The sequence below is a fragment of the Mytilus californianus genome, unplaced genomic scaffold (genome assembly GCF_021869535.1).
Source record: "Mytilus californianus isolate M0D057914Y unplaced genomic scaffold, xbMytCali1.0.p SCAF_2, whole genome shotgun sequence".
NCBI lineage: Eukaryota > Metazoa > Mollusca > Bivalvia > Mytilida > Mytilidae > Mytilus > Mytilus californianus.
The window spans coordinates 69540976-69565898 of NW_026262668.1; the positions used below are offsets into that span (position 1 = coordinate 69540976).

General features: G+C 33.3%; 2 protein-coding genes across 3 annotated transcripts in view; one reads left to right on the top strand and one right to left on the bottom strand.

The window, feature by feature from the left end:
- Window positions 1-24923, bottom strand: part of LOC127728151 (40S ribosomal protein S18) — an 821762-nt gene that overhangs the window by 413266 nt on the left and 383573 nt on the right. The window lies entirely within an intron of this gene.
- The window catches only part of LOC127728042 (uncharacterized), a 71340-nt gene that overhangs the window by 12031 nt on the left and 34386 nt on the right, over window positions 1-24923 (top strand). The window contains exons 5-13 of the mRNA XM_052235215.1: window positions 2018-2062; window positions 11222-11274; window positions 11564-11688; window positions 12217-12302; window positions 13339-13539; window positions 16981-17052; window positions 17898-17995; window positions 22549-22670; window positions 24001-24113. Of these exons, the coding sequence (XP_052091175.1) occupies window positions 2018-2062; window positions 11222-11274; window positions 11564-11688; window positions 12217-12302; window positions 13339-13539; window positions 16981-17052; window positions 17898-17995; window positions 22549-22670; window positions 24001-24113 (915 nt within the window). The remainder of the gene's footprint in view (window positions 1-2017; window positions 2063-11221; window positions 11275-11563; window positions 11689-12216; window positions 12303-13338; window positions 13540-16980; window positions 17053-17897; window positions 17996-22548; window positions 22671-24000; window positions 24114-24923) is intronic.

The following is a 24923-nucleotide window of genomic DNA, read 5'->3' on the forward strand; positions in this document are numbered from 1 at the left end:
TATATCTAATTAATTAAAAGACTTTTCTGTTTGTGTAATGCTTTTATGTAAAGGGGAAACTGGTACACGTGTGTGTGATCCTTTCATGGTTGTACTCAATCTCGAAGTCACAATGTGGTCTTTCAAAAAAATGTTGTAAATAAAAAAAAAAAATAATAATAATTTTTGAATGTTTATCTTAGAAAAAGTAACGTTGTGTAAATTATACCAATTATTTCAATTTCAATCCATATTAAAAGCTGTTGCTTTTTTCCGCTTCGTGCTAATTTATCACATTTTAAAAATTAATTTAATGCATGATACATATGTTATATGCACATTTTCATTGCGATCTTAAAAAGGACGAAGTTGATATATAAACTGCCGTCAATTATTGTGTGTGTGTGTTAGTTGGGCCGTTTAAAAAAAAATGAATTGATTCTTAAAAAAAAATTGGAAAGGAAAAAACATACTTTGTTTCTGAAAAAAGAGGAAAACATATAATTGATTTACATTCAAAGTTAGGGACGAAAATAAATACGACACAAAGATTAAAAAAGTAATTTTCATGTGTGTGCATGAAAACTCCCCCTCACAACAAAACAAACAACACACACGCACTCAGAAAAGGAAGAATAGTCGGTGCATCATCATTCTTCTACCAAGGTTTTTTTCACAAGTATAGAAGTTAACAGAAAAGATCCAGTTTCCAAAATACACCAAACTATACATTTTACCTACTAGTATTTCGTGAAGAAAAATGCAAATTTCATAAGGCTTGGTCCAAATAGCTTTTTACTGTCCAATATCTTGCAAGTACGAAAAAGACCGTACGAAAGTATATGTTGTCTATGTTTTGTTATTGCACAACTATTGAAAGTTGATCATGCATTCGTTCTAAAATAAATTTTACACAAGATAAAAGTTAAAAGATACTAAGTGAAAAAATTAGACAACCGCAATGGGTTAATCGCTTTGACGTCCGAAAAAGATAATAGCCAACACATACATTGTAACTTTTAAAGCTAGTTAAATTAATTTTTATGTTTAAGGACGTGCGATATCATAAAAATTGTTTATCAAAACATAACAAAAACGCAAGTAAAGAACGTTAAGTATTCAATATAAATCAAAACACAGAGGTTATTCCTGTACTAGTTTTTCGAATTATTTGATTTAGGCGTTGAGAACCTTTGGTGACCCCACAGTTTAAATGTCTATAATAAATACGACGTGATAAGTGGGCGTTACAGACGAAGTTCAACGTTCACATAATTTAACCCAGTCAATGGGTGACTTGAGCGCGCCAAAAAATGGTCTCGTCCACACTGTTATGAAATCGATACTATATAAAGAAAATAGAAAATGCAGCTATGTTTCTGTTTAGTTTGATTGTTTTATTAATTAACTTCGGACACACTTTTTATTTAGTTTACCGCTGTTCCCGGTCCTTATGTCTTCTGGGGCGGTTGAGCTCTCCGAACACTAGGGTTTAGCTGATGAGTCGCACTATAGAAATACGTGTTCTAGGGAACAACAAAAATGATAAAGAAATAAAAAGTTCATTTGAATATATATTTTAAACGTTGTGTTTCTATTAACAAAAGTATATGGTGTTCAACTTGTGTTCGGTTGTTTCGGGTTTCAAATTTGAAATCCAATTAACGCTAAGAAAAAGGCAACTTTAATTAAAAACATTTTCTGTGACAACGCTTAGCTGAGTCAGACAATGACATGACAGCGCTCTGGTCTGTATTCCAATCATATTGAGTAAAATGCGAAGTGGAGTACAAAAGTTTAAACAACAGTGCATGGAACGTGCTTGCAACTCTTTGTTTAGTGAAAAAAAACGTATATTTAACACGTACACTTGAAAGTTGTATTCAGCATTTCTTAAATAGATTAAATATATACTAACCATTTACAATTTTTTGGGAGAAAACTTTATATGTTTGATTAACTTCTGTCTTAATCCTGTTGCATATTTAGGCAAATAAAACATGTTTAAACTAAACCATTCATTATATTATATTTTTAGGCAACTGTGAAACCCCTTCGTCAGCCGATCCTGAAAAACAGGAAGGTACTGTATTTACAAGTTAAGCGTTTCTTTGTTGTTCATTTTTATTAAATCTTACAACGGTATTCACTTAATTCATTCTTTAAAGTATCGATAGTGAGCCTGTTGTAAGACACAAGTTTTGTCCTATCCTACTTAGCCACTTTAGCAAGTGCCCAACTTTCGATTTCGCCCCTGCATCCCGGTCGACCTCTTGCCAAATCGAACTATGATTTGTTGTCTTAATTGTTCATTAAGTAAAACAAATGTATTCAGTTGGGATCAGTTTTAACCTCTGTTAAAATCTGTCAGGAACTCCGAGGAGATTTGTTCTAAAACTGTCTGTAGAACAGTTATCCTAACACCTTTAGAACAGTTTCTGACAAAAGCAGTGCTACCCTAATACAGTCTACCCTAGAACAGATCCTAATGGTTATATATGTAGAAAAGTTTTAAACAGCTCTATCTAGTTATCTAGGTATTTGATTATTATATTTATTCAATTTTTGTTTTTAATATCATTTATCTAACCAATTTAACTTATTTATTCTATTATTGTATTTTTTATTCGTTTATATTATCTAACTATTTATTAATTTATTTATTTCATTTTCTCATTTATCTAGATATTTCTTTTATCTGTATCTGTATTACTTCAAACAAAATATTCTTGGATATGCTATTAGATAGTGGCTTGTTTTATTAATGACACACTGATTTCGCTTGATAAACCACATACTTTTTGCAAGACACTGCACATTTTATCACGCATCGGTAGATCGAATACACATTACAATTTTTACCTGTGTCGCCGAAGGCGGAAGCAGGTATTGTAACCGTTCGACTCCGTCCATCCGTTCGTCCGAAAGAAAGAACACTTTCGTCAGAGTTTTCTTGGCTTCTATGAAAGGGATTGATTTAATATTTGGTCTGCAGCATTATAATGTCGAGTTGTAACGAGAGAATGATCAGTTATGCTCCATTATTACATTAATCAATTGCATGCAACGACGTAAGTCCAGACCTGATATTGGTCTAGTTTTAAATAACATCGGTGGTTCGTAGACATATATCATAGTAATAATAAGCTATATTAAAAAGTATACTTTATTTTTATATGTTGATGTTATTTAGTTATTTATCGCAATTAGCTAGCGATTACAAAGAAAATGAAACATGTTATTATGATGAATGTCAAACTTTGTGCTGTGTTTTACTGGAAAAGTTAATATTGCAATAATAATAATATTTCACAGCCGTTCCGGAGGCGGGTTTCAGCTGGCCCCTAAACAATAATGTATACTAGTTCAGCGAAATGGACGCCACACCAAACTCCGAAACATACAAATGAACCAAAATAAAAAAAATAAAACACACACAAGACAAACAGTGGACCGTGAAATTGGGGTCAAAACTCTAATTTGGCATTAAAATTAGAAAGATCATATCATAGGGAACATGTGTACTAAGTTTCAAGTTGATTGGACTTCAACTTCATCAAAAACTACTTTGACCAAAAACTTTAACCTGAAGCGGGACAGACGGACGAACGGACGGACGGACGAGCGAACGGACGTACGGACCGAAAAACATAATGCCCATCTACAATCGTAGGTTGGGCATAACAAAGGTTACATGTTCCTGACTTGGATATCTAGTTCTAAAAGCAAATATATTGTATTTTTTCCATCTTGTTAACATACTCTATAACAATATGTTAAAAATTCAGTTCATGGCGCGCGGAAGTAGGCAGTATTATTTGTTTTAGGGGCTGACAGGATACACATAATCGGTCGTAGTTTCAACTTCAAGGCTCTTATGCAAGCAAATTTAATAACCGATGATTAAATTCAGGTGTTTTTTGGTTTCCACTTTACATAGGGCTTTATCTCTGATCTTATTTCTTTGTGAAAAATTCTGAATCTACGTATTTCACCTTTAATGATGTTAGGAGAACCTGTTTCAGACGATTCCATATACCATTATATTTTAGGGTTTTTTTAGATTCAGAGTCGAGTTAATGTATATTATTTAGTGTTGTTTGCGAGAAATAAATTATTTTTCTGACATAGTTACTAAATTCAAAACCATTATATATAGTTGACATTTATATTTTATTTTACTGTGTAAATTGATCCGAATATGAACGACAGCATAGACCTAAAAATGGTATATCCCGTTTAACACATGACATTTGCGCGGGAAAGTCTTCCATTGACCTACCATTGACCATTGTAATTAATTTGTTTCTGGATTGTAATTTGCAGTCATCTAATTTGTTCTCCTACAGTCATTGAAATAGAACAGTATCAACATTTGACGTCGGGTTTGTACACATTTAGACAGTCTCGAGTCAGGAGCCTGTAGTAGTGTAGAGTAGTTCAGTGGTTGTCGTTGGTTCATGTCTGTCATATTTGTTTTTCGTACATTGTTTTGTTAAAAATTAGGCCGTTAGTTTTTCTCAATTGAATTGTTTCATACTTTTCGTGTCAGGGCCTTTCCCAGCCGACTATACGGTATGGGATTGTTTCATACTTTTCGTGTCGGGACCTTTTACAGCCGACTATACGGTATTGGTTTTTCTCATTTTTGAAGGCCGTACGGTTGCCTATAGTTGCTTACGTCCACTTCATTTGAACTTTGGTGGAAAGTGATCTCATTGGCAATCATACCACATGTCCTTATTTTTATATCGGTTGCAGACCTGAAATAGATAAAGTTAAATATGCAGCATACTTCGAACTTCAAACAACCAACTACAACTGATCAACCGTAAAACTGTTGATCAGAACTATATATATTTGATCTCATTCCAGTCCATAAAACACTATCAATCAACGGTCGGAACAAATGCAAATAATTATGATGTCTTGAAAGGATTTGTAAAAGACCTTATCGTTATATATTGTATTGCAATATAAACATGTCGGGGCCTTTTACAGCCGACTATACGGTATGGTTTTTTTATCATTTTTGAAGGCGGTACGGTTGCCTATAATTGCTTACATCCACTTCATTTAAATTTTCGTGGATAGTTGTCTCATTGGCAATCATACCACATCTCCTTATTTTTATAATTGGCAATCATACCACATCTCCTTATTTTTATAATTGGCAATCATACCACATCTTATTTTTATAATTGGCAATCATACCACATCTCCTTATTTTTATAATTGGCAATCATACCACATCTCCTTATTTCTACTATACTATATAATAAAATAAATGTTGTGGTGAACCATTTGGGTCGGAAAAATACCACCGAAAAATTCAAGAGTAGAGAGAGATATACAAATCATGCGAATACAGAACCCCGATCCAATCCTTCTTTTATTACTAAAAGAGTTCATTATTCCCTGTTTTATATCTACTAAAAGTATTTTATTTTTCTATAATTTCCATTTTAGTATGCGAAAATATGCAAAATCTGCTTCAAAAATAGATTTTAAAATTCTGCCTATTGGTTGAACTACTGTCAAAGATTCACATAGATTCACAAAAAAAGTTTCCTCCGCTCAAATGTAATTCCTAAGTGAAGTACACCGTTGAGGTAATATATTAATCTTGACAAAGAAAACCTTGAAAAGATATATACTGTAAACCAACTTATTTTCGCGGATACTTTATTTCGCGTTCAGCCCTTCTCAGTCGACTTCGCGGCGATTTATTTTCGCGGTTTTCTAATTGTCTTGATGTATTCATATAAAGCCCCCGTCACACTAGACCACGGTCGCACCACGCTCACCACGATCTAAAATAAATTCAGATCGTGGTGAGGTCGCGGTATTTTTGGCATGAAAATGTAAATTTTCGTTGTTTTCACGATGCTACTACGTCCTCATTACGCTTCTACAACGATCCCGCTACGATTATACCACGTTCTCACCACGCTTATTCTGCGACCTTACTACGATTATCACGATCTTACTACGCTCATCACGTTCTCACTACGACCATACCACGATTTATCCGATTGCAACACGATCTTACCACGCTTCTACTGCGATTATAGCACGCTCTTACCATGATCATACTACGATCATACCACGTTCATACCGCGATCTTACTACGCTCTCAGCAATGACGTCAGCATCGTGTTCCATATAAATACTGTTCCATTCCTTCTATTTCTCATTCATACGTAGATTTCTCGGAAACAACACAGTCATGCCACCAAAATCTACCAGAACTTGTGGGCGTGGTGGTAAGGGTAGAGGTAGAGGCATAGGGGCCTCTGATACTAATCCTGATCCAGTATAGATGTCGGACCTACGCCATTTAAAATTTCTTCTTATTCTTCTTCTTCGCTCTTTCAATAACAATATCATGGCCTGGTCGTTAAGATTTTGTATCTGTGTTAATGATTGTAGAAGCATTACTACATGTACATGATCTGGTGTTTCCATTGTTCAATTGAAATTGATGTTTCAAATAAAACCTGGAGAGCTTTTATATATTTTATGTGACAATGACAATGAGCATGACTAGAACTCGGAATGGTCGTAGTATGAACGTAGTCAGGTCGTAAGAGGAGCGTGATGAGGACGGTATGAGCGTGCTAGAATCGTACTATGGTCTTGAACAGCGTGGTATAAACGTGGTATAGTCGTAGTAGAAGCGTGGTTGGGTCGCGCGGTGAGAACGTGATGGTCGTAGTGAGGTCGTAGTTAACGTCGCTGTGAGATCGTAGCGCAGTCTCTCCGACTAGAATCGCGCTTTCGCTACGCTCTCGCTACGATGGTGCAGCGACCTTTGCGATCTTACCACGACCTTACTGCGCTCTTACTACGCTTCTACTACGACCTGATTTCACCACGACCGCACCACGATTGTTTTGAACATGTTCAAAGTTGGTCCACGCTCATCACGATCACGAAGTCCTCACCACGACCGTACCACGACCTTACTGCGATCTACACGATCGCACTACGATCGTCAAAATTTGCATTTTTTTCAGAGATAGTAGTGCGATCGTGGCCTAGTGTGACGGGGGTATAAGAAAAGACCGAAGTTTTACATATTCGCGCTATTTTTCTACTCGCGAAAGTCGCGAAAATTAGTTGGTTTATAGTATATAAAACGTATGCCATTCTTATGTATGTTTATATTTATAAACGCTGAAATTCTATACAATTTTGTTATGTGAAGCGATAGTGAGTAAGGATCTATCGCGCCATAAAAAAAATCCATGACATGTTAATGATCTTCTTCGGCTTCGATTGAGAATATAACCTTTTTGTTTTCAGTAATTTCGGTGAGCATTTTTTATAATTTATTTGTATTGTATTTGGGTTCCGTCGACCTTCCTGACAGTAAATAACAATACCATTTCTTAGAAATGTAAACAATGGACAAAAATATGAACCTTGACGATTTGGGTCACTGACATTAAGTACGTATTACTAATATACGTCCTTGCTGACATGAATTATCTGTATTTGCAATATCTTTGAATTTAATGTGTAACCGTGCACATATTATTGTGCATGTCATGGTTTTTGTTTAAGTTTATACAAGATAAATGGCTTATGATGAGGAATTTTGTATGCATAAAAGTGGCGGACGATGTTCTAGAATAATATAGAATCTGACATCATCGAATAATCACGTGACATTATTATTTGTAAACAAACGAGCACCCAACGACAGAACACGTGTCGGAACTTTCCATACCATTCCAAATTTTGGAATTATTTTACAGATTTTGGAAAAATTACTGGATTTTCACCTATTTGTCTAACCAAATTTTTGTCTCAAGACTGAAAAAAAAACTGGAAATCCAGCATCTTCCATATGGTTTGAGAATAAAAAACTTTTGTACTAATAAACAGCATCTTCCATTAGGTGGGGGTCAACTATTTCTGGAATAGCCCATTGCACCTTGCAACTTTGTCAACTATTTCTGGAATAGCCCATTGCACCATGCAACTTTGTCAATACAACATCATCATCCATACAAGTCTGCATGAAGCAACACCTTGAAAATATGATCTTAACAAACCTGTTACATACTTAAATACTTGAGGGGAAAACATGTAGTGAAGATATATTGGTAAAAAAAACATATATATGCATGGTTGCATATAATTTTTGTATTGCTTTTTCCCTTCATAATTTAATATATAAACAACATGTATTTTTAAAGTGCACATTGAGTGCTCCCAAGTAAGGAGTAATATGTATGTAACACTCAGAAACATGTCCATCCCCCCAAACTTGTCCACATGTCAGACGTCAACACCAAAACGTGTCCTTTTTATGAATGCCCAAAACCTGGCCGATCTCCCAAACGTTCCATATGAAGCCAAAACGTCTCCCTTTTATGAACGCTCATATTAAATAGTGATTTGTAAATTAATCACACATTGTTTAAATATAAACCCAATCGATATCATTACAGGAACCTTCCTTTTGTTTTGTTGTAAAAATGGAACAGTAACTCTCGTCCAGAAACCACTCCTGCAAAAAGCCGTCCGTGTTATACCCTGATACATTAATATATTTAGGCACCACTGCAGTATATTAGTACAAAAGAATTTTAATTACTTTGTAAACAATGAATTAAACTGTACAAAACTAACAAATTGCAATCTTTATGTTTGCTCTAAATATGCATGAAATATTCGCCACTGAACATTAGGCAATTAACAGTCAACAGTTAATGTACATGTATGTGTTGTAAATTGAATTTGCAATTATGCTCAATGTAAACAACCAACTTAATCAATAGTTGAAGCACTGAGAACACTTGCACTAGTCTAGTGAAAACTTGCAGGATAAAATATTATGTATAAGATTTTTTAAGTGTGAAATACCTTCATCTAAAGTTATAACAATAATAATCATATTGATAAAAATATAATAAATGCTCGGAAGTGAAGATAATTTTTTAGTGTGAGATTCTTTTTCTTATCTGGTGTCTATTAATTTGAGAGCAGAATATTTAATTAAGTCAGTGATTTCATCTTTCACTATGCATAGTGTACCACATCTTGGACTATACGGTCCACTACACCTTTTCTCTAGATGTCCTTTAATCTTTTTTTAGAGATCACCAAACCCGACAACTTCAGTCATGTCCCCCTTCCCATCATTGAATGATGTAAACCTTATTGCATTAATACTGAAGACATATTAGAGCTAAAAGTTTTTATAAAGTGGACAAGTTTTCGGCAAAAGGACACGTTTTGGAGAGTTAAAATTCAAACACATTTTGGCGAAGTAAATAATCAGACCATTAGGGGATGTGAAATTGAACATGTTTTGGCGATTTGTGATTTGTGATTTAAAGAACACATTTGGGTGAAATGGACACATCTGAGAGTGTTAAATATATGAGAGATCAATGGTCACAAAATTTGTGTCAGGTAATCCACTGATCTGATGGCCATGGGTGGTTGATAAAAAGAATCATTCAGTCAGCATATCCATTTAAATAAATGTTCACATGACCTCACAGTTGGTGACATTTGCCGAACTTCATGATAAGACTAAAGGTTGAGGGAAATAAAATCCAAATTTGATTGTAAGTTATACTAAAATGGTCATGACTTGCACGTATTTTTTCTCGTAAGATTTTTTGTGAAATTAGCCGCTGACCTTCCAATTTATTTTTTGGGAGCATGCAACAGGAAACAGACCTATTGTTTTTATTGGCGTTAAATGAAACTGCACATATGTAATTATAAGGATCAATAATTTAAAAAAAAATTGGATTTGTAAACAAAAGTTACCCCTTTTTACTTATAAATGGACTTATTTTTTGGCAGTCAACATTACACTTTAACACTAACAGCTGCAATTGCATGGGAGGAACCATTTCCCATTTTGTTTTGTCTTGCTGGCACAAAGTCGCCATATAAAGGTAAATTAAGGTATAAAAAAATGCATGCTGTTTTGGGCATAGCCAATGACATTAACACTTTGTTAAAGATTATAATTACAATTTTTGACTCCAATAGAATCTTAGTTGACTAAGATTGTCTGTCTTCCTATCAATTGTTGGTGGTTCTCTCTGGCCACCCCGGCTTCCTCCACCTAAAAAATGACCACTACAAAATAGCCGATAGTGCAGCAGTTACTGTGCTGAAAGTGGCCTTAAAACACCAATCAATCAATCAATAATTACATGTAGGTTAGTTTAACAGGAACCATTTATGGGAAGTCAATGATATGTGGTATGTACTGTAATGCAGTTGAAGGAGCATTTGCATATCTCATTCTATGGATATTAAGGAGCCTACCCCCAAAGTTAATTGTCTATTGACTTTCAAAATTTGGCTGAGTTTATATGCTAGATCTGATTAGTTCAGTTTGAGGGACACCAGTACATAATGGTACATGTAAGTCAATGATATTTGGTGTGATGTTGTACATGTATCAGCATTATAACATCTCATCCATGGAGATTAGTTGGTCAATCTCCTAAGTCATGGTCTATTGATATTAAATATTTAGCTTATTTACATGTTATACAGCTTAAGAATAAAAGTTCAAACATCAAAAAATGACAATACATGTAAGACGACCATCGACATCATCTAACATGTACATGCATATTAACATTTTGGTGAAAGAAGTTCATCCTCTCAATCTACATTGTCATATTCCTTTCATATGCATAAATAAATGTCACGTGGATATAGACAACAATAAAACGACTACCCAATGCCAAAGATAATTGAAAGACATCTAGAGGTCAATTTATTACAGTCTCGCACAATAGACAAAGTAAAAAAGTACAGCCAATTGTTGAAAAGTATTATTACATGTATTTGCAAGATTTTAGATATTACATCTTTCACAATTTGTTTAGTACTATATTTAACAGTGTGTGAAACCTCTGCTCGCCAACTCGCCAAATACGAGTTAGTATCGTTTTTGGCGAGTCCAGATTCAATAGAACTAGCCCTTTTGGCGAGTGACTCTTTTGGGGCGACTTTGCATCAATCCAGCAAAAAGATCGTAACAAAAAAATGTTTTCCTGCAAAATCTATACTGTTATCCCTGACTTCTGTTTAAACAGGAACTCAGATGATACATATTATGTTACATGTGTTCTGATTGGCTAGTTATGTAGCGAAAAACTTTTGCTTTATCTTTTCCCATAAAACCATTATTCTTGTTTTTACTCCATACTGATTAAAAATGTACGAGGGTAATTTTTTGTATACTTTGTAGGTGAATGTGTGTACGCTCCAAATGAAAGCTTCTTTGTTGTTGCCAAGGAACGGGTAAACAAATTAGCTATATACAAATTATATTCAGTGATTTAAAATGTTTATCAATAACTTTTTCCAACCAAGTTGAAGTAAATTATTACTCTGTTTAGACCATATTTTGTTTGTATCGAGCCCAACAAAATACGCACTGTGTGTATATTAGTGCGCATCCTATGATTATAATTTGATACTTTTGTTGTCCTGAGTAATACTACTGTGACTAGAAGAAGTATTTGATATGTATTATTAGTCGTAAGACCATCAGTAAATATAAACAAAGCTACACATTTCGTATTAACAGCCTACTGGCGACTACCATACTGCTTTTGTCGGTGTTCCTGAAGGAGAACAAGCTATCTCTACCAGTTATAAATTCACTCCAAGCAAAGACAATAATGTGTTGTACGTCACAAGATCATACCAAAGGTAACAGTTTAACTATAATAAACTCAATTTCTATCTATGATCTATCTGTCAATCCATCCATCCATACCATCATGCATCAAACACTCCATCCCGATCCATCTATCTAACATTTACATGTATTTATCTATAGTACCAATCTATCTATCCATGCCGTTGCTATATTAAGAGCGTATTTGCAATGTTTTATTTTTTAGTCTTCTTTACAGGCATAAGTCAAACTGTGGCCATGTTGTTGTTTGTTTTTTATTCGACTTAAGGTTTAAGATTGCCCCTTGTTATAGTCTTCTTTTTTTTAGTTTAGATGTCTCAATTTCTGCAAAAATATTTACTGTTGGTTCCCGTTTTTAACAAAACAAGTCTGTTTTCATTTCAGTTTTTATCTACTCTATAGGAAAGTAAAACTATTTTGATCATTACGCCCATCATGTTTCAATGCATTTGTAAAAGTCAATCTTGTTACCAATATTGCATAATGGCTGTTATCATACGTATTAATATTTTGCTATTAATATTTTACATGTTTTGCAGGAATGATACTTGTTCGGAAATAGATATAGGAAAATATTATAGAATAGCTCCAGGTCATTATCTACAGATTGGCAGCTCTCTTCCAAGTAAGATCAGAAGATAAAACAGATATGGGGTATACACCAACGAGACAGCAACTCAATAACAGAGAAAAGCAATAGATATCACGGTCTTTAACCATTTACACAAGTCTATATAATATGTTAATCTCTAAAACATTCCGAGTCTAAATAAATGTGAACGAAAATATTATCTACTATTATAGATCAGTCTTCAAATTCTCCAATAGCCAATTCCGTTGAGATGTAACAAAGGACAAATTTTAACTTGGGACAGGCGCATGAACATTTAGCGAGGCTAAATTCTAAAGTATCTGAGTTCATTTAAATTTTTTATTGTGTTCGTTATGTTCAGTCTGAAGTTTTCTATGTTGTGTTTTGTGAATTATTGTTTTATTTTTGTCATTTTTTGCCATGGTGATGTCTCCAGTGCGTATATTTCAATAAGTGAATTAAACTCAATGCGAAAGTTTAGGCATTAAAACGGCGAATTTAAAAATCATCGAGACCATATACATTAAGTAAATACGAAACAATCTAATGGTGAACAATTTGATTCACGTTCTTTCAGGCGAAGCTTTGGTCATTGCTTTTAGCTCAAATTTACAATTCAAACTTGTATTCCGGGAAATTAAAAGAAACATTTGATCAAACACTATGCAGGTCTGCCTTCATATAAAAATGAAAGCAACAAAAAAAAAAAATGCCGGTAATTAATCCAAGGAAATAATGAATGAAACACTTCTGTTGTTAATATAACATGTATCGGCTTTCTCGTTTGAATTGTTTTACATTTTGTCATGTCGGGGCCCTTCATAGCTTGCTACGTGGTATGGGTTTTGCTCATTGTTCGTATGGTTAATAAACTCATCATAGATACCAGGATTAAAATTTTGTACACCAAATGCGCATTTCCTCTACAGAAGACTCACCAGTCGGGTATAGAAGAATCATCTATAGTTGCTAACTTCTTAGTCATTTAGTCTCTGGTGAATAGTTGTCTCATTCACAATCCTATCACATCTCCTTATTTTATAAACAAAATATTAAATATTGTTTACAGTGGAATTCTGGATATCGAAGGGCGAAAATTACCTTGGAATGTTTATCTGCTATGAGAGAAAAGCCGGACGATGCATAAAAAGTCAAGTGCAACGTCTTATTCAACACAATCAGCCAATAAAATTAGACAGTGTAGAGGACGCCAAGAACAAATTATCCATCATTTGTTATAAGTATGAAATATACGTTTATCAAACTGCAGGTAAATTCTATATGTAAATTTTGTATTTGCAACTAATAATTTAGTATCGATTAACCGATCCTTTTATAAAGATCAACTGAAAATCACATTTTTTTTATGCCAAACTTATTGCCAGTATTGTTGGCTAAAAGACGTTAAATCCTTTTACGCATTTAGAAAGAAAATTCACAATCCGACAATAGAATATGTGCAATATTTTGTGTTATTTGGAGCAGTTTGAGGCTATTGTAGTAGACAACAGTAGTTTACTGATGTTCAAATCTCGTAAAACGATTAAGAAGACAAATCTTGATTACAAAAAAACAACCTGAGGGAATCATACGAACTCCAAAAGGAGCAAGACCAGGTGCGTCGACAGGGTAAGGGTCTCCGGTTCTGAATGGATCACCCGCCATGCGAATTGACACTCAGTGAAGACATGACAATCAAAAATAGAACACAATCGGTAAATTTACTGATTAGACAAGTGTTCTAGTGTCGTAATAGCTAAGGCTGCGAAAACATGTCGCTAGTGACATGAGACACAGACATATCATATCGGTCAACCAATTTGTTAGGTTGACCGTAAAATTTATGTAGTGTCGATTTTAGTCGTTTTTCCGTAGTTTAAACACATTTAGTTTACTCTAAGTAAAATGGATTGGTCACAATTTAATCATACTTATGAAGTCAGCTTCGATAATAGTATATTACAATACAATGTTAATATGAGTATGCAATATTTCAAAACATATAATACTTCACGAATCTATTATGAACTAGTGAAAAAGGATGACAAGCATCGCAAATACACTATTCCGAATTATATGACAAGAAATATCTCAGTCTTTTTTTTTTATAATAAATTCGACTACAGGTTTAAACATGTGGACGTTCTGTTCATACGAAAGATTTGGATTACCAGATGTCATTAATTAACAATAAATATAAGGTAATCAGGGAGCCATCTTTAATAGTTCATCAGAATGTCTCTCTGGAGTGTATATAAATGGTAGTCAAAGTTGCATCCAAATAGACGAAATGGGTCAGAATTAATATTAACTCTGAACAAGTCATTATTCAAGAAAGTGCGTAGCAGCTTAATTGAGTAAGAATGATATTCAGTTTCCTCGGTCTATATGAATAGTGTTCATGTAAATCTTCTTTTTTTTTAATATAATTTTGAGCCTTTTTAATTGGCATTTAATTTTTTAAAAGGAAAAATCAGTAGTATATAAACTCATGATAGATTCCAGGCTTAAAATGTTTTTACGTTTTTACGTATTCCACAGTCTTATAATTGATGGTTTAAAATGTTCTTTTGCTGGATGATCTACAGAAAGAAACAATAATATCATCGCAATTTCACAAGGGTCAAACTGCGGTTCAATGTACACAGGGTGAAATAAAATTGCATGGATAACATAGAGCTTGTTTATATTTAGAATTATAAGACATTTAAAATTTCATCTTCTCCTCCTTCAACTAGAGATTCCCAACAACTACTTCATACAGACTTTCGTTTTTGTAAAAATAGACAACCCAGTAACTAATCTAGTGGATTCTAGCTGTAAACCTTCCAGTTTATTAGCATACTCTTTCCAACAATTGTCCCAAACTTGACATGCATATTAAAAAATTCGTCTGAATAAAAATTGTTTTTCCTTCAAAGTCGGTAATTAAGTTTCTTTACATATTGAAATGTTTTGTAACACTAGATATCAAATAATCAACATGGCTATTACATCCAGCATCAGAGAAAAACGTTACCCCAATATGTTTGTGGCATTTTGCAACAGGGATTTCTTTGTCATTTAAGAAGAATTTAAGATTTGGCGTCATTATTTGAAAAAAAAACCATAATTGTTTCTGTATTGTCTGTATCAAAAGACAAACTTGTAAGCCACCTCTTTGACCATTCGTTCAGCTCCCTCAAGTCACGATCAACAACAGTGTTGATATGTCATTCATTGTGCCTCGAAGAATTAAACTAAGTGTCATCTACATAGAGTCTGATTAACGGTGTGAGTTTCTCTGCAATGTCATTTATATTTATTATAAATAGATAATGACTTAGTAACGATCTTTGAGGCACTCCAACTGAAAGACTGAATATGAGTATGACGAATTAATATCAAAACTTTTTTTAATTTCTATCACGAATATAACTATTAAACCAGTTGCGAAATTACTGTGTATTCCATAGGCTTTCAATTTGTGTAAGAGGCCTCTTAGGCAAAACTTGTCAAAAGCTCTTAAGAAATCGCCAAAAAGACAAAACAATTCATTTCCTTCAAGTAAGTTGAAAATTCAATTATACATTTCTAGTAGCTGATGCATCTTTGAATATTTTGACAAAACAAAACCAGAGTGGTATTCATATAAAATCCTATTCATATTGAGATAATTATACAATGTTTAAAAACAAAAAACAATTATTCCTATGATTTTACTTCCACAGCTTATTAAACAGGTTGATCTATAGTTTGAGGGTAATGACGAATCTCTTTTTTTTTTTAAATAGCAATGATATTTGTTATCTTTCAGCTAAATGGATACTTGCATTGTTGACGATATTTATTTTATATGATTTGTAAAGGAACCGCCACTTTCGCAGGATTCTGTGACTTGTCAAATCTGGTTCCGATGCCATATTAGGATCAACAGTTTATATAATATCAATTATTTCATTTTGATATATGTAAATAATTAAGATATTAATATTTGCTCAAAACTCTGGAAAAGGAACATCCTCGGGTTTTGATATCTACTTGTTAAACGGGTCACACTTCTCACTTTCCTCATATACAATGTCACTGAAATTAATTCTATTAACTCTGTTGGGTCAGGTTTTGTATAAGAAGCACAACCCCGCTAATGATGTGTGTATAGTCTGAAAAAGGAGCGTAACGTATCAGTTGAAATATGTTAATCCGATACGATGAGACAGAGGGCATGTCACTGCTTAGAAAAGGAAATTTGACAATTGGAAAGTTGAAATCATGACGTTTGTCATGGATTATAGTTTGAAGTCGTAGTATCCAAAATCTCAAGTTCATCGCAATATATGCGATGCAAGAACTTTGCTGAGACAGGGCAATTGAGTGACAGGACATCATCAATATATCTGAAAGTGAAATAAAAGAAATTTGCAAGAAGTTTTTTTTTTAATTTTTCGTCTTTGAACAGATTTTGTATGAATTTTGCTTCATATGAGTAAAACAACAAATCGACCAGTATTCAATTAGTACCCATTGGAATATCAATATCCTGTTGAAATATCAAACCACCAACCTAACAGCTATGTTATAAATAAAAACATTCCAGCATTCAAATGGTACCATTTTCGGTGTATTTGTTTTTTTGATTCAGTGCGCTTATCACAAAGTAAGATTTTTTTATGATATCAAACAAGAAATTCGTATCTACTGAAAATTATTTATATTTCTATATATGTTTCAGGGTTGTGCACTGTTCCAGATCTAATCAACAATATGATTTCAGTCAAAGATGCTTTGTATTATGCACCAGAAAGTGAGTTATCTTGTTAAAAATCTTTTGAGACTCACTACATATTAGTGCTATTAGAAATACAACTCAATGTCGTAGCCTTTTTTTGCAACACAGTTTTTAAGGCATTTTTAGAACTACTTGCTGCACATTACTAAAATAGTATGGTGTTGCATTTTATCACCCTAGACCAAATGCAAAAGGATAATTGTTTCAAGTCAGCACCCAATGGTAACCTTTGTTAGAGGGGTTCACTACAATTGACAATTACCATCCAAAGTGCATATTCAATGATTTGGGTTAAAAATGATCGGAAAGCTCTGAAAATGTTCGGATATATTTTTATGCCCATGCTAAGAAGTCTGCATTTTTACATTTAGTGGTATAGTTCAAAAGAAAATTTGTTCTGTTGGTTTGCATTTTTATTAAAGTGACAAAACACATAGAAGCTATGTTCTATTGTCACACAATAACCAAAAGTATTTATATTCTAGAAAGAAAAAAAAACATTGTAGAACAATTGACGAATAGAAGAAGGAATAAAAATAGCAAAAACGTTCTCCCTAATATGAAGAAAAATACAAAAATCGGCAAAAAACATCTTCATTTTACCGACTAGATATATTTTTGTTTTGATGAATACATCTTCTACAAATGTTTTATATACGTGTATATGTTATAAGATTTATCATTGAAGACTTCAAGAAATATACACATAAAGAACACAGATAGACCATGATGTTAGTCTATTGCGAACAAATATCAAAAGTATAAGTATAGCAAAAATGCAAACCAGAAAAATTGTATATTCCATGTAAATGTAAACAGATAGATAAGTGAAATCATTTTTTAATATATAATTATTGTAGCTGTAACTCAACGTATTATGTCACGAATTGGAAGCATGCAAACTGGGTTATGTCAGCTTTCCAATATACCTATTGACGAATCTTTCAAAATATCACAGGTATTGTTATTATATTAGCATTTATTTGATAAAATCTTCTTTTAGAGCAATTATATTGTAGTGTTTATATTGGTACCAATTTTAAGATTATGTTAAACTTTATTAGGGATCATCAATCAAAAACGTTTCTATTCCAATTTAACTTTTAATGTGCATGGTGTAAGAGCTTATAACGAAAGAAAAAAAAAAGAAACTATACCTGAACTGAAAACTGTCTCTGGTCAATTTCGATTAAAATGCCTAGCATTTTGTGAGGTAAACGAATGGCATGATATTGTTTACAAGAAGCCAGAGCGGTATATTTAGACATGATTAACTAGTAGGAGCTTTCGTTCTGATTTCAAACAATGGACAACAGCATTATAATATTTAAAAGAATGCAATTTCTTCAAAGAAACTCAAACTTTGAACTTTCATAAACGGCATTAACGGCATAAAATGCATGTGTTTTTTTAAAGAAAGAAAGCACATTGCATAAACGTTTTCAATTTTCTAAATAATTTGCCATTGCAATATGAATCAGTCCGATGAGTGAAAATTTTGTGAATAACTTAGAACAGGATGTCTTACATATCTTACCTTTTGTCTCGTTCATAAAACATGGATTCGTCCAGGGTCTGTGCTTTGGCGGTTGAAAAGTAAGAAAGGAAAACAATGTTTAATTGTATTTTTCTTCGCATTCTATATAAAAATAAGAGATGTGGTATGATTGCCTATGAGTCAACTCTCCACCAGAGACCAAATGACGTACAAAATAAACCCATCATACCAGGATTAAAATTTTGTACGCCAGACGTGCGTTTCGTCTACAAAAGACTCACAAGTGGCGCCGGAATCAAAAAAGTTAAAAGGACCAAATAAAGTACGAAGTTGAAGAGCTTTGGGGACCCAAAATTCCGAAAGTTTTTGTCAAATACAGCTAAGGTATTTAATATATTCCTGGGGTAGGAAATCCTTAGATGTTTGAAAAATTCAAAGTTTTATAAACATTTAATTTACAATTATGACCATATCAATGATAGTTCATGTCAACACAGAAGTGCTGAATACTAGGCTAGTGAGCTAAATATAATATATGTTACGATTACTAAAGAGGAGGTCAGGGAAATTGTGTCAAAATGTTTCGTTCGGATTGAAAATGATTATACAGTCGAAGGCGGTAAAATACGAATTGGAAGAATTCTGTGAATTTTTTTTACTTGAAATCGACCGTATATAGTAAGAACTGAAAAAACATTTTCTAAAAATACCTAAAAAAATCTCTGATTTGAACAGATATATCCACTATAATTATCTGTTATTATCTGGAGTATAAATTTTCAAAAACAACGACTTCAAAAAGGGACAACAATTCATGCAAGCAGTTCTCCTCAAAAGACTATTACACCTATTAATTACGGGTTTTATAAATGACATGATTTTTTTTTCTATATTTCTTTTTGTTTATAACATTATCTTATCATTTGGAAAAGTTTAAATATGGATAATCCAAAGCGAGATAAGAAAGTTCAACAGCGTAAGCGTCCTATGCTTTGTTATAACCATTCGCCATGCAAATACAGACTCAGCCAAAATGTCCTGATAGGAAATAAGACACAAAAGATAAATTTAAAGATACGACTATTCCAGACTCTTAATGTTCTCAGACCTGAAAAAACATGGCTCTCGTGTGTTTAGACACCTACACATCGTATCGGTCAACCAATTCGTGAAGGTGATAAAAAAACTGTAGTGTAAATTGATGTTGTTCTTCCTCCTAACCGTGCTAGAGAAGTTTTTTTTTGCGTTTTGAGCGTTCCGCAGGTTCAAGGTTGAGAATAATATATAAAAAACAATGATGAGACAATTGGTAGTTATACAAAAAACTTAATTGAAAAAACCGTCAATCAAACAAAAGTATTTTTTTTGGTGAAAAATGGCAAAAGTTTCATGTTTTATTGAAATCGTTTTCCTTTGAACTTTTAAATAATATGTACATTGTCTCAATTACAGTGTATGAAATATCCCATTTAGAGTTTCAGTCCTAACTTTATTGTAAAAAATCGTTTTTGTTTATTCAAATGACATTAGGAAACTTTTGTATACTAAAGTATTAAAAGTTATTTTTTACCCTAGACACCTTTGTAATCTCACAATATTATTGAAAAGAAGTTAACACTCTTTTAACACTATTCTTCAAAGAGATTTCGCTTTCTGAATTAAACAGTTCTATTGTTTAATGCCATTTGTTGATCATCGGATGTCTTGAGCTGCTTTCTCATTGACATTCCCTTATGTTTTCCTTTTTGTATTAACAGGAATATATGTTTCATATGATGAAGACATAATCTTACAATCAGTTTAATTGAGGTCTGGAGCTGGCATGTCAGTAACTGCTAGTAGTCCTTTGTTAAATTATGTATCATTGTCATTTTACTTAGTTTTTTTTTACCTATTCTGACGGGGGAGGGTTGAGATCACACAAAACATGTTTAACCCCGCCGCATTTTTGCGCCTGTCAAAAGTCAGTTAGTTTGTTAGTCTTGTATGTTTTTTAAATTTTAGTACATTTATATGTTTTGGAGTTTAGTGTGTCGTCCATTTTCATTCAACTAGTACACATTTCTGTTTAGGGGCCAGCTGAAGCCCGCCTCTGGGTGCGTGATTTTCTCGCTGTGTTGAAGACCCATTGGTGGCCTTCGGCTGTTTTCTGCTCTTTGGTCGGGTTGTTGTCTCTTTGACACATTCCCCATTTCCATTCTCAATTTTAGACAACTGGTTTACAAATACATTAATCGACTCATTACATGCACAGTAGAAATTACATAAGATTGTGTTACAAAAGATATTAATTCTTATTAAGAAAAAATTCACACACCTAATTAAATGGGCATTTAAAAAGTCGGAATGCGAATACATATGTTCAAACTCTTTTAGGTAATTTTTTAGTAGCAACAAACAAAAGAGCTATGTCAATTGGACATGCTTTGATACTATATCTGCCATTGAATTTTTACTTGATAACATTTTTGTTCGATTTGGAGATTCCGTATATCGTCAAGTTATCGGAATTCCAATGGGGACTAACTGTGCACCACTTATTGCGGACCTGTTTTTGTATTGTTATGAGTTACAATTTATGACTAAAATCAGCAAAGACCCATCGAAACAACATCTGATACAAAAATTTAACAATACTTTTAGATATTTGGATGATATATTGGCTCTCAATAATGACGACTTCAGTATGTATACTAAAGAAATTTATCCTGTTGAACTTACTTTAAATAAAGCTAATACTAACAATGACCACTGTCCTTTCCTCGATCTTGATATCTATATCATTAACGGGAAGCTTAATACAAAAATTTATGATAAAAGAGATGAGTTTTCATTACCTATCGCTAATTATCCATTTTTAGATGGTGACGTTCCCTTGTCACCATCTTATGGTGTTTATATATCTCAACTTGTACGATTTGCTCGTGTATGTAACAACGTATTAGATTTTGAGCGAAAGAAATTTATGTATTACTGAAAAATTATTACACCAGGGTTTTCGATATCATAAACTAGTCAAAACATTTACTAAATTTTATCATCGGTATAAGGACATCATTCGTAAATATAACTCAAAATGCAGACATCTTATACGTTCGGGTATTTCACATCCAATCTTTTATGGTAATATTCTTTACAAAGCACAAAAATGTCAGTATTCACCTCAAAAGCTAACAAAACCTTTAAACAGACTTATTAAGAAGGGATATAGTTACGATACTGTTGTCAGGTCATTAAAGATTGCATATTTTGGCTTTATTATTGATTCACTTATAGGGTCTTTGCATCGGAATTAAACATATTTATTCTAAAACCAGTTGTTGGCATGACACGGGTTATGTTCTTCTCATATATTTTATGATGGTATAATACTAAATCCCTAACCTGGTATTCATATGATGAAGACATAATCTTTCAATCAGTTTAATTGAGGTCTGGAGCTGGCATGTCAGTAACTGCTAGTAGTCTGTTGTTATTTATGTATTATTGTCATTTTGTTTATTTTCTTTTGTTTCCTATTCTGACATCGGACTCGGACTTCTCTTAAACTGAGTTTTACTGTGCGTACTGTTGTACGTTTGTTTTTTCTACATTGGCTAGAGGTATAGGAGGAGGGTTGAGATCTCAAAAAACATGTTTAACCCCGCCGCATTTAGCGCCTGTCCCAAGTCAGGAGCCTCTGGCATTTGTTAGTCTTGTATCATTTTTAATTTTAGTTTCTTGTGTATAATTTGGAGTTTGGTATGACGTCCATTATCACTGAACTAGTACATTGTATACATATTTGTTTAGGGGCCAGCTGAAGGACGCCTCCGGGTGCGGGAGTTTCTCGCTGCATTGAAGACCCATTGGTGGCCTTCGGCTGTTGTCTGCTCTATGGTCGGGTTGTTGTCTCTTTGACACATTCCCCATTTCCATTCTCAATTTTATAAATCAAATGACACATGTTAGTTATTACAAAAAAATCATTTGAGTTTTTGGCTTATTATTGTCATATGTATAATGAATTTTAGCTATCTGGACTTTGGTACGAAATAATGAGACCTATTAATGCTGCAAACCAGTATGAATCAGCTATGATGTACTTCCACTTAAATGAAGATAGTTCTTTACATGCTTTCTATTCAGGGGCAATGTGAGTAAAATGTATTGAACAATTATTTTCTACTCTCGGTTCAGTCAGGTTTTTAAAAAAGTCATATTAAGGATAATTGTTAATAAAATTCAAAAAAAGTTTACATGAACCTGACAAGAGGAGACTGCACATGTTCTTAGGTTCTAAGCAACTTTGCACTGACATGTGATGTAAAAAAAGGGGGAAGATGATACCAAGAGGCAATCAAAAATCATAAACCAAAGAAAAACAGGCAACATAAATATCTGAAAGAAAAGAGACGAAGAGAAGAACAAAAACTCACAAAACACTACTCATAAACTAAAGATTGAGCAACAAGAACCTCACCACAACCGTAAATGAATTCAGGTGCCCGGGAAGGGTAAACAGTGCCTGCTTCACAAATAACACCCGTCATTTTGCTCAATTAAAACATACGGTTATTTTGATTTGTAGCGTTAAATGATGCTTTGAATGAGGAAAGAGACGATACAAGTGGAATAACCCCGTAGACATCTGCGATACATATATTCGAAATGGTTCAACCAAATCGTGATGGCGTCTGTAAAATAAATTTTTGACAGAGGGAGTGTTGCACCTTAGCTTAATAACATTGTATAATTTTATGATCTGGAAGTGTACTGACAATACATCCTTTGGATCGTGCCAATATCGAAGAACTTGCTACTAGGCAGGTAATACCATTGAGGACTGATGGTCTGCCACAAACGGCCAAAATAGGTCATAAAATGACCGTTAGATGTTAGAGCGATCGTGGACGAACTAGCGATAAGCATTTAGCCCATAACATCCAGAATGTTTTACAATATCAATGCTAAAAATAAAGCACAATTATGGGTTATATACTCAATATTAAAAGAATATATATATACATAATTTCTATGTCATTTGTTCTCTTATGGAGAGTTGTCTCATTAGCAATCATACCACATCTTCTTATTTTTATATGATAACTATTGAAATGCCCAAGAGTTAGCCAAATGTATAAATGTGTTAGACATGGTTGGCAAAAAAATCATATTAAATATTCAGTATAACAGTTCTAGTGGGCAGAATTGATTTTCTAAAATCTGACCATGTTTATAGGTACGAATATTGATTAACTATTCATTAATTTACAATAATCTGAGCAATTATGAACTGATTGCAAGAAATACTTAATGTAATGAAATAATTTCAACACAGTTGAAATGTGTAGTGACCACCATTTAAAAAAAATGTTAATTTACAATTAGAATTAAATTAAAGACAGCAAGCAATGCAATAGTTGATATGTAATATATTTCCTGTCTCAGTATTTCGAATATTATATATATACATCATATTGCAGTAACAACAAGTGTATACCTCCAGTTCTAAGGCATACAAAACAATTAGCAGGCAGTTCACATGACGCAGAAATGATGACAAGATTACATGGACCTGATGAGTTGTTCAAGTGGGGTAAGTTTTGGTTTCCTCAATAATAAGGGTACCATATGCTACAAATTTGTTGTTTTGAGATATAATTCGGCATATTGTTTGAAAAATGAGACTGAAAATAAAACATGCTGCACCGAAGAACAAATTATCGGTATGCTGGAGTTTCCCATTGACAATCTATTTGTTGAATTTGGAGGAAGAATTTTCAGCAGGTTGTCGGCATTCCTATGAGAACAAACTGTGCACCTCTCCTGGCCAACTTTTTTTTTTATATGAGTCGGAGTTTCTTCAGAAATTTGTAAAAATCTAAAAGAACAAAGATGATTTAATTTCACTTACAGGTATATAATTGATGATGTTCTTTCCATTAACAAACAAACATTTCTGATTAGGTCCATTTAATATATCCTCCTGAACTACATTGTAGAGATTAAAGAAACAACAGATACAGCTTCCTCCGCTCATTTCTAGACATTTACCTCGACTTTGACAACAGTGGTCATCTCAGGACCAGAATCTATGACACACAAGACGATATCTATTTTAAAATTATAAATTTTCCTCACCTTAGCAGCAATTTACCAACTTCACCCGTGTATGGTTTATACATTTCTCAACTCATATGGTATTTAACAGCTTGCAGCTGCTACTCAAACTTTGTAAAACGTCATTGATGTCTGTGCAAAAAATTAATGAGCCAGGGTTTTGTCAAAGAACGTCTCGTCCTTTTTCTCAAAAAGTTCATCGGAAAGTTCTTATAGATAAATATTCGGTGTCTACTTCACAAATAATACAAGATTGTCTTGAATTATAGATTCTAGGTGCTGAAGT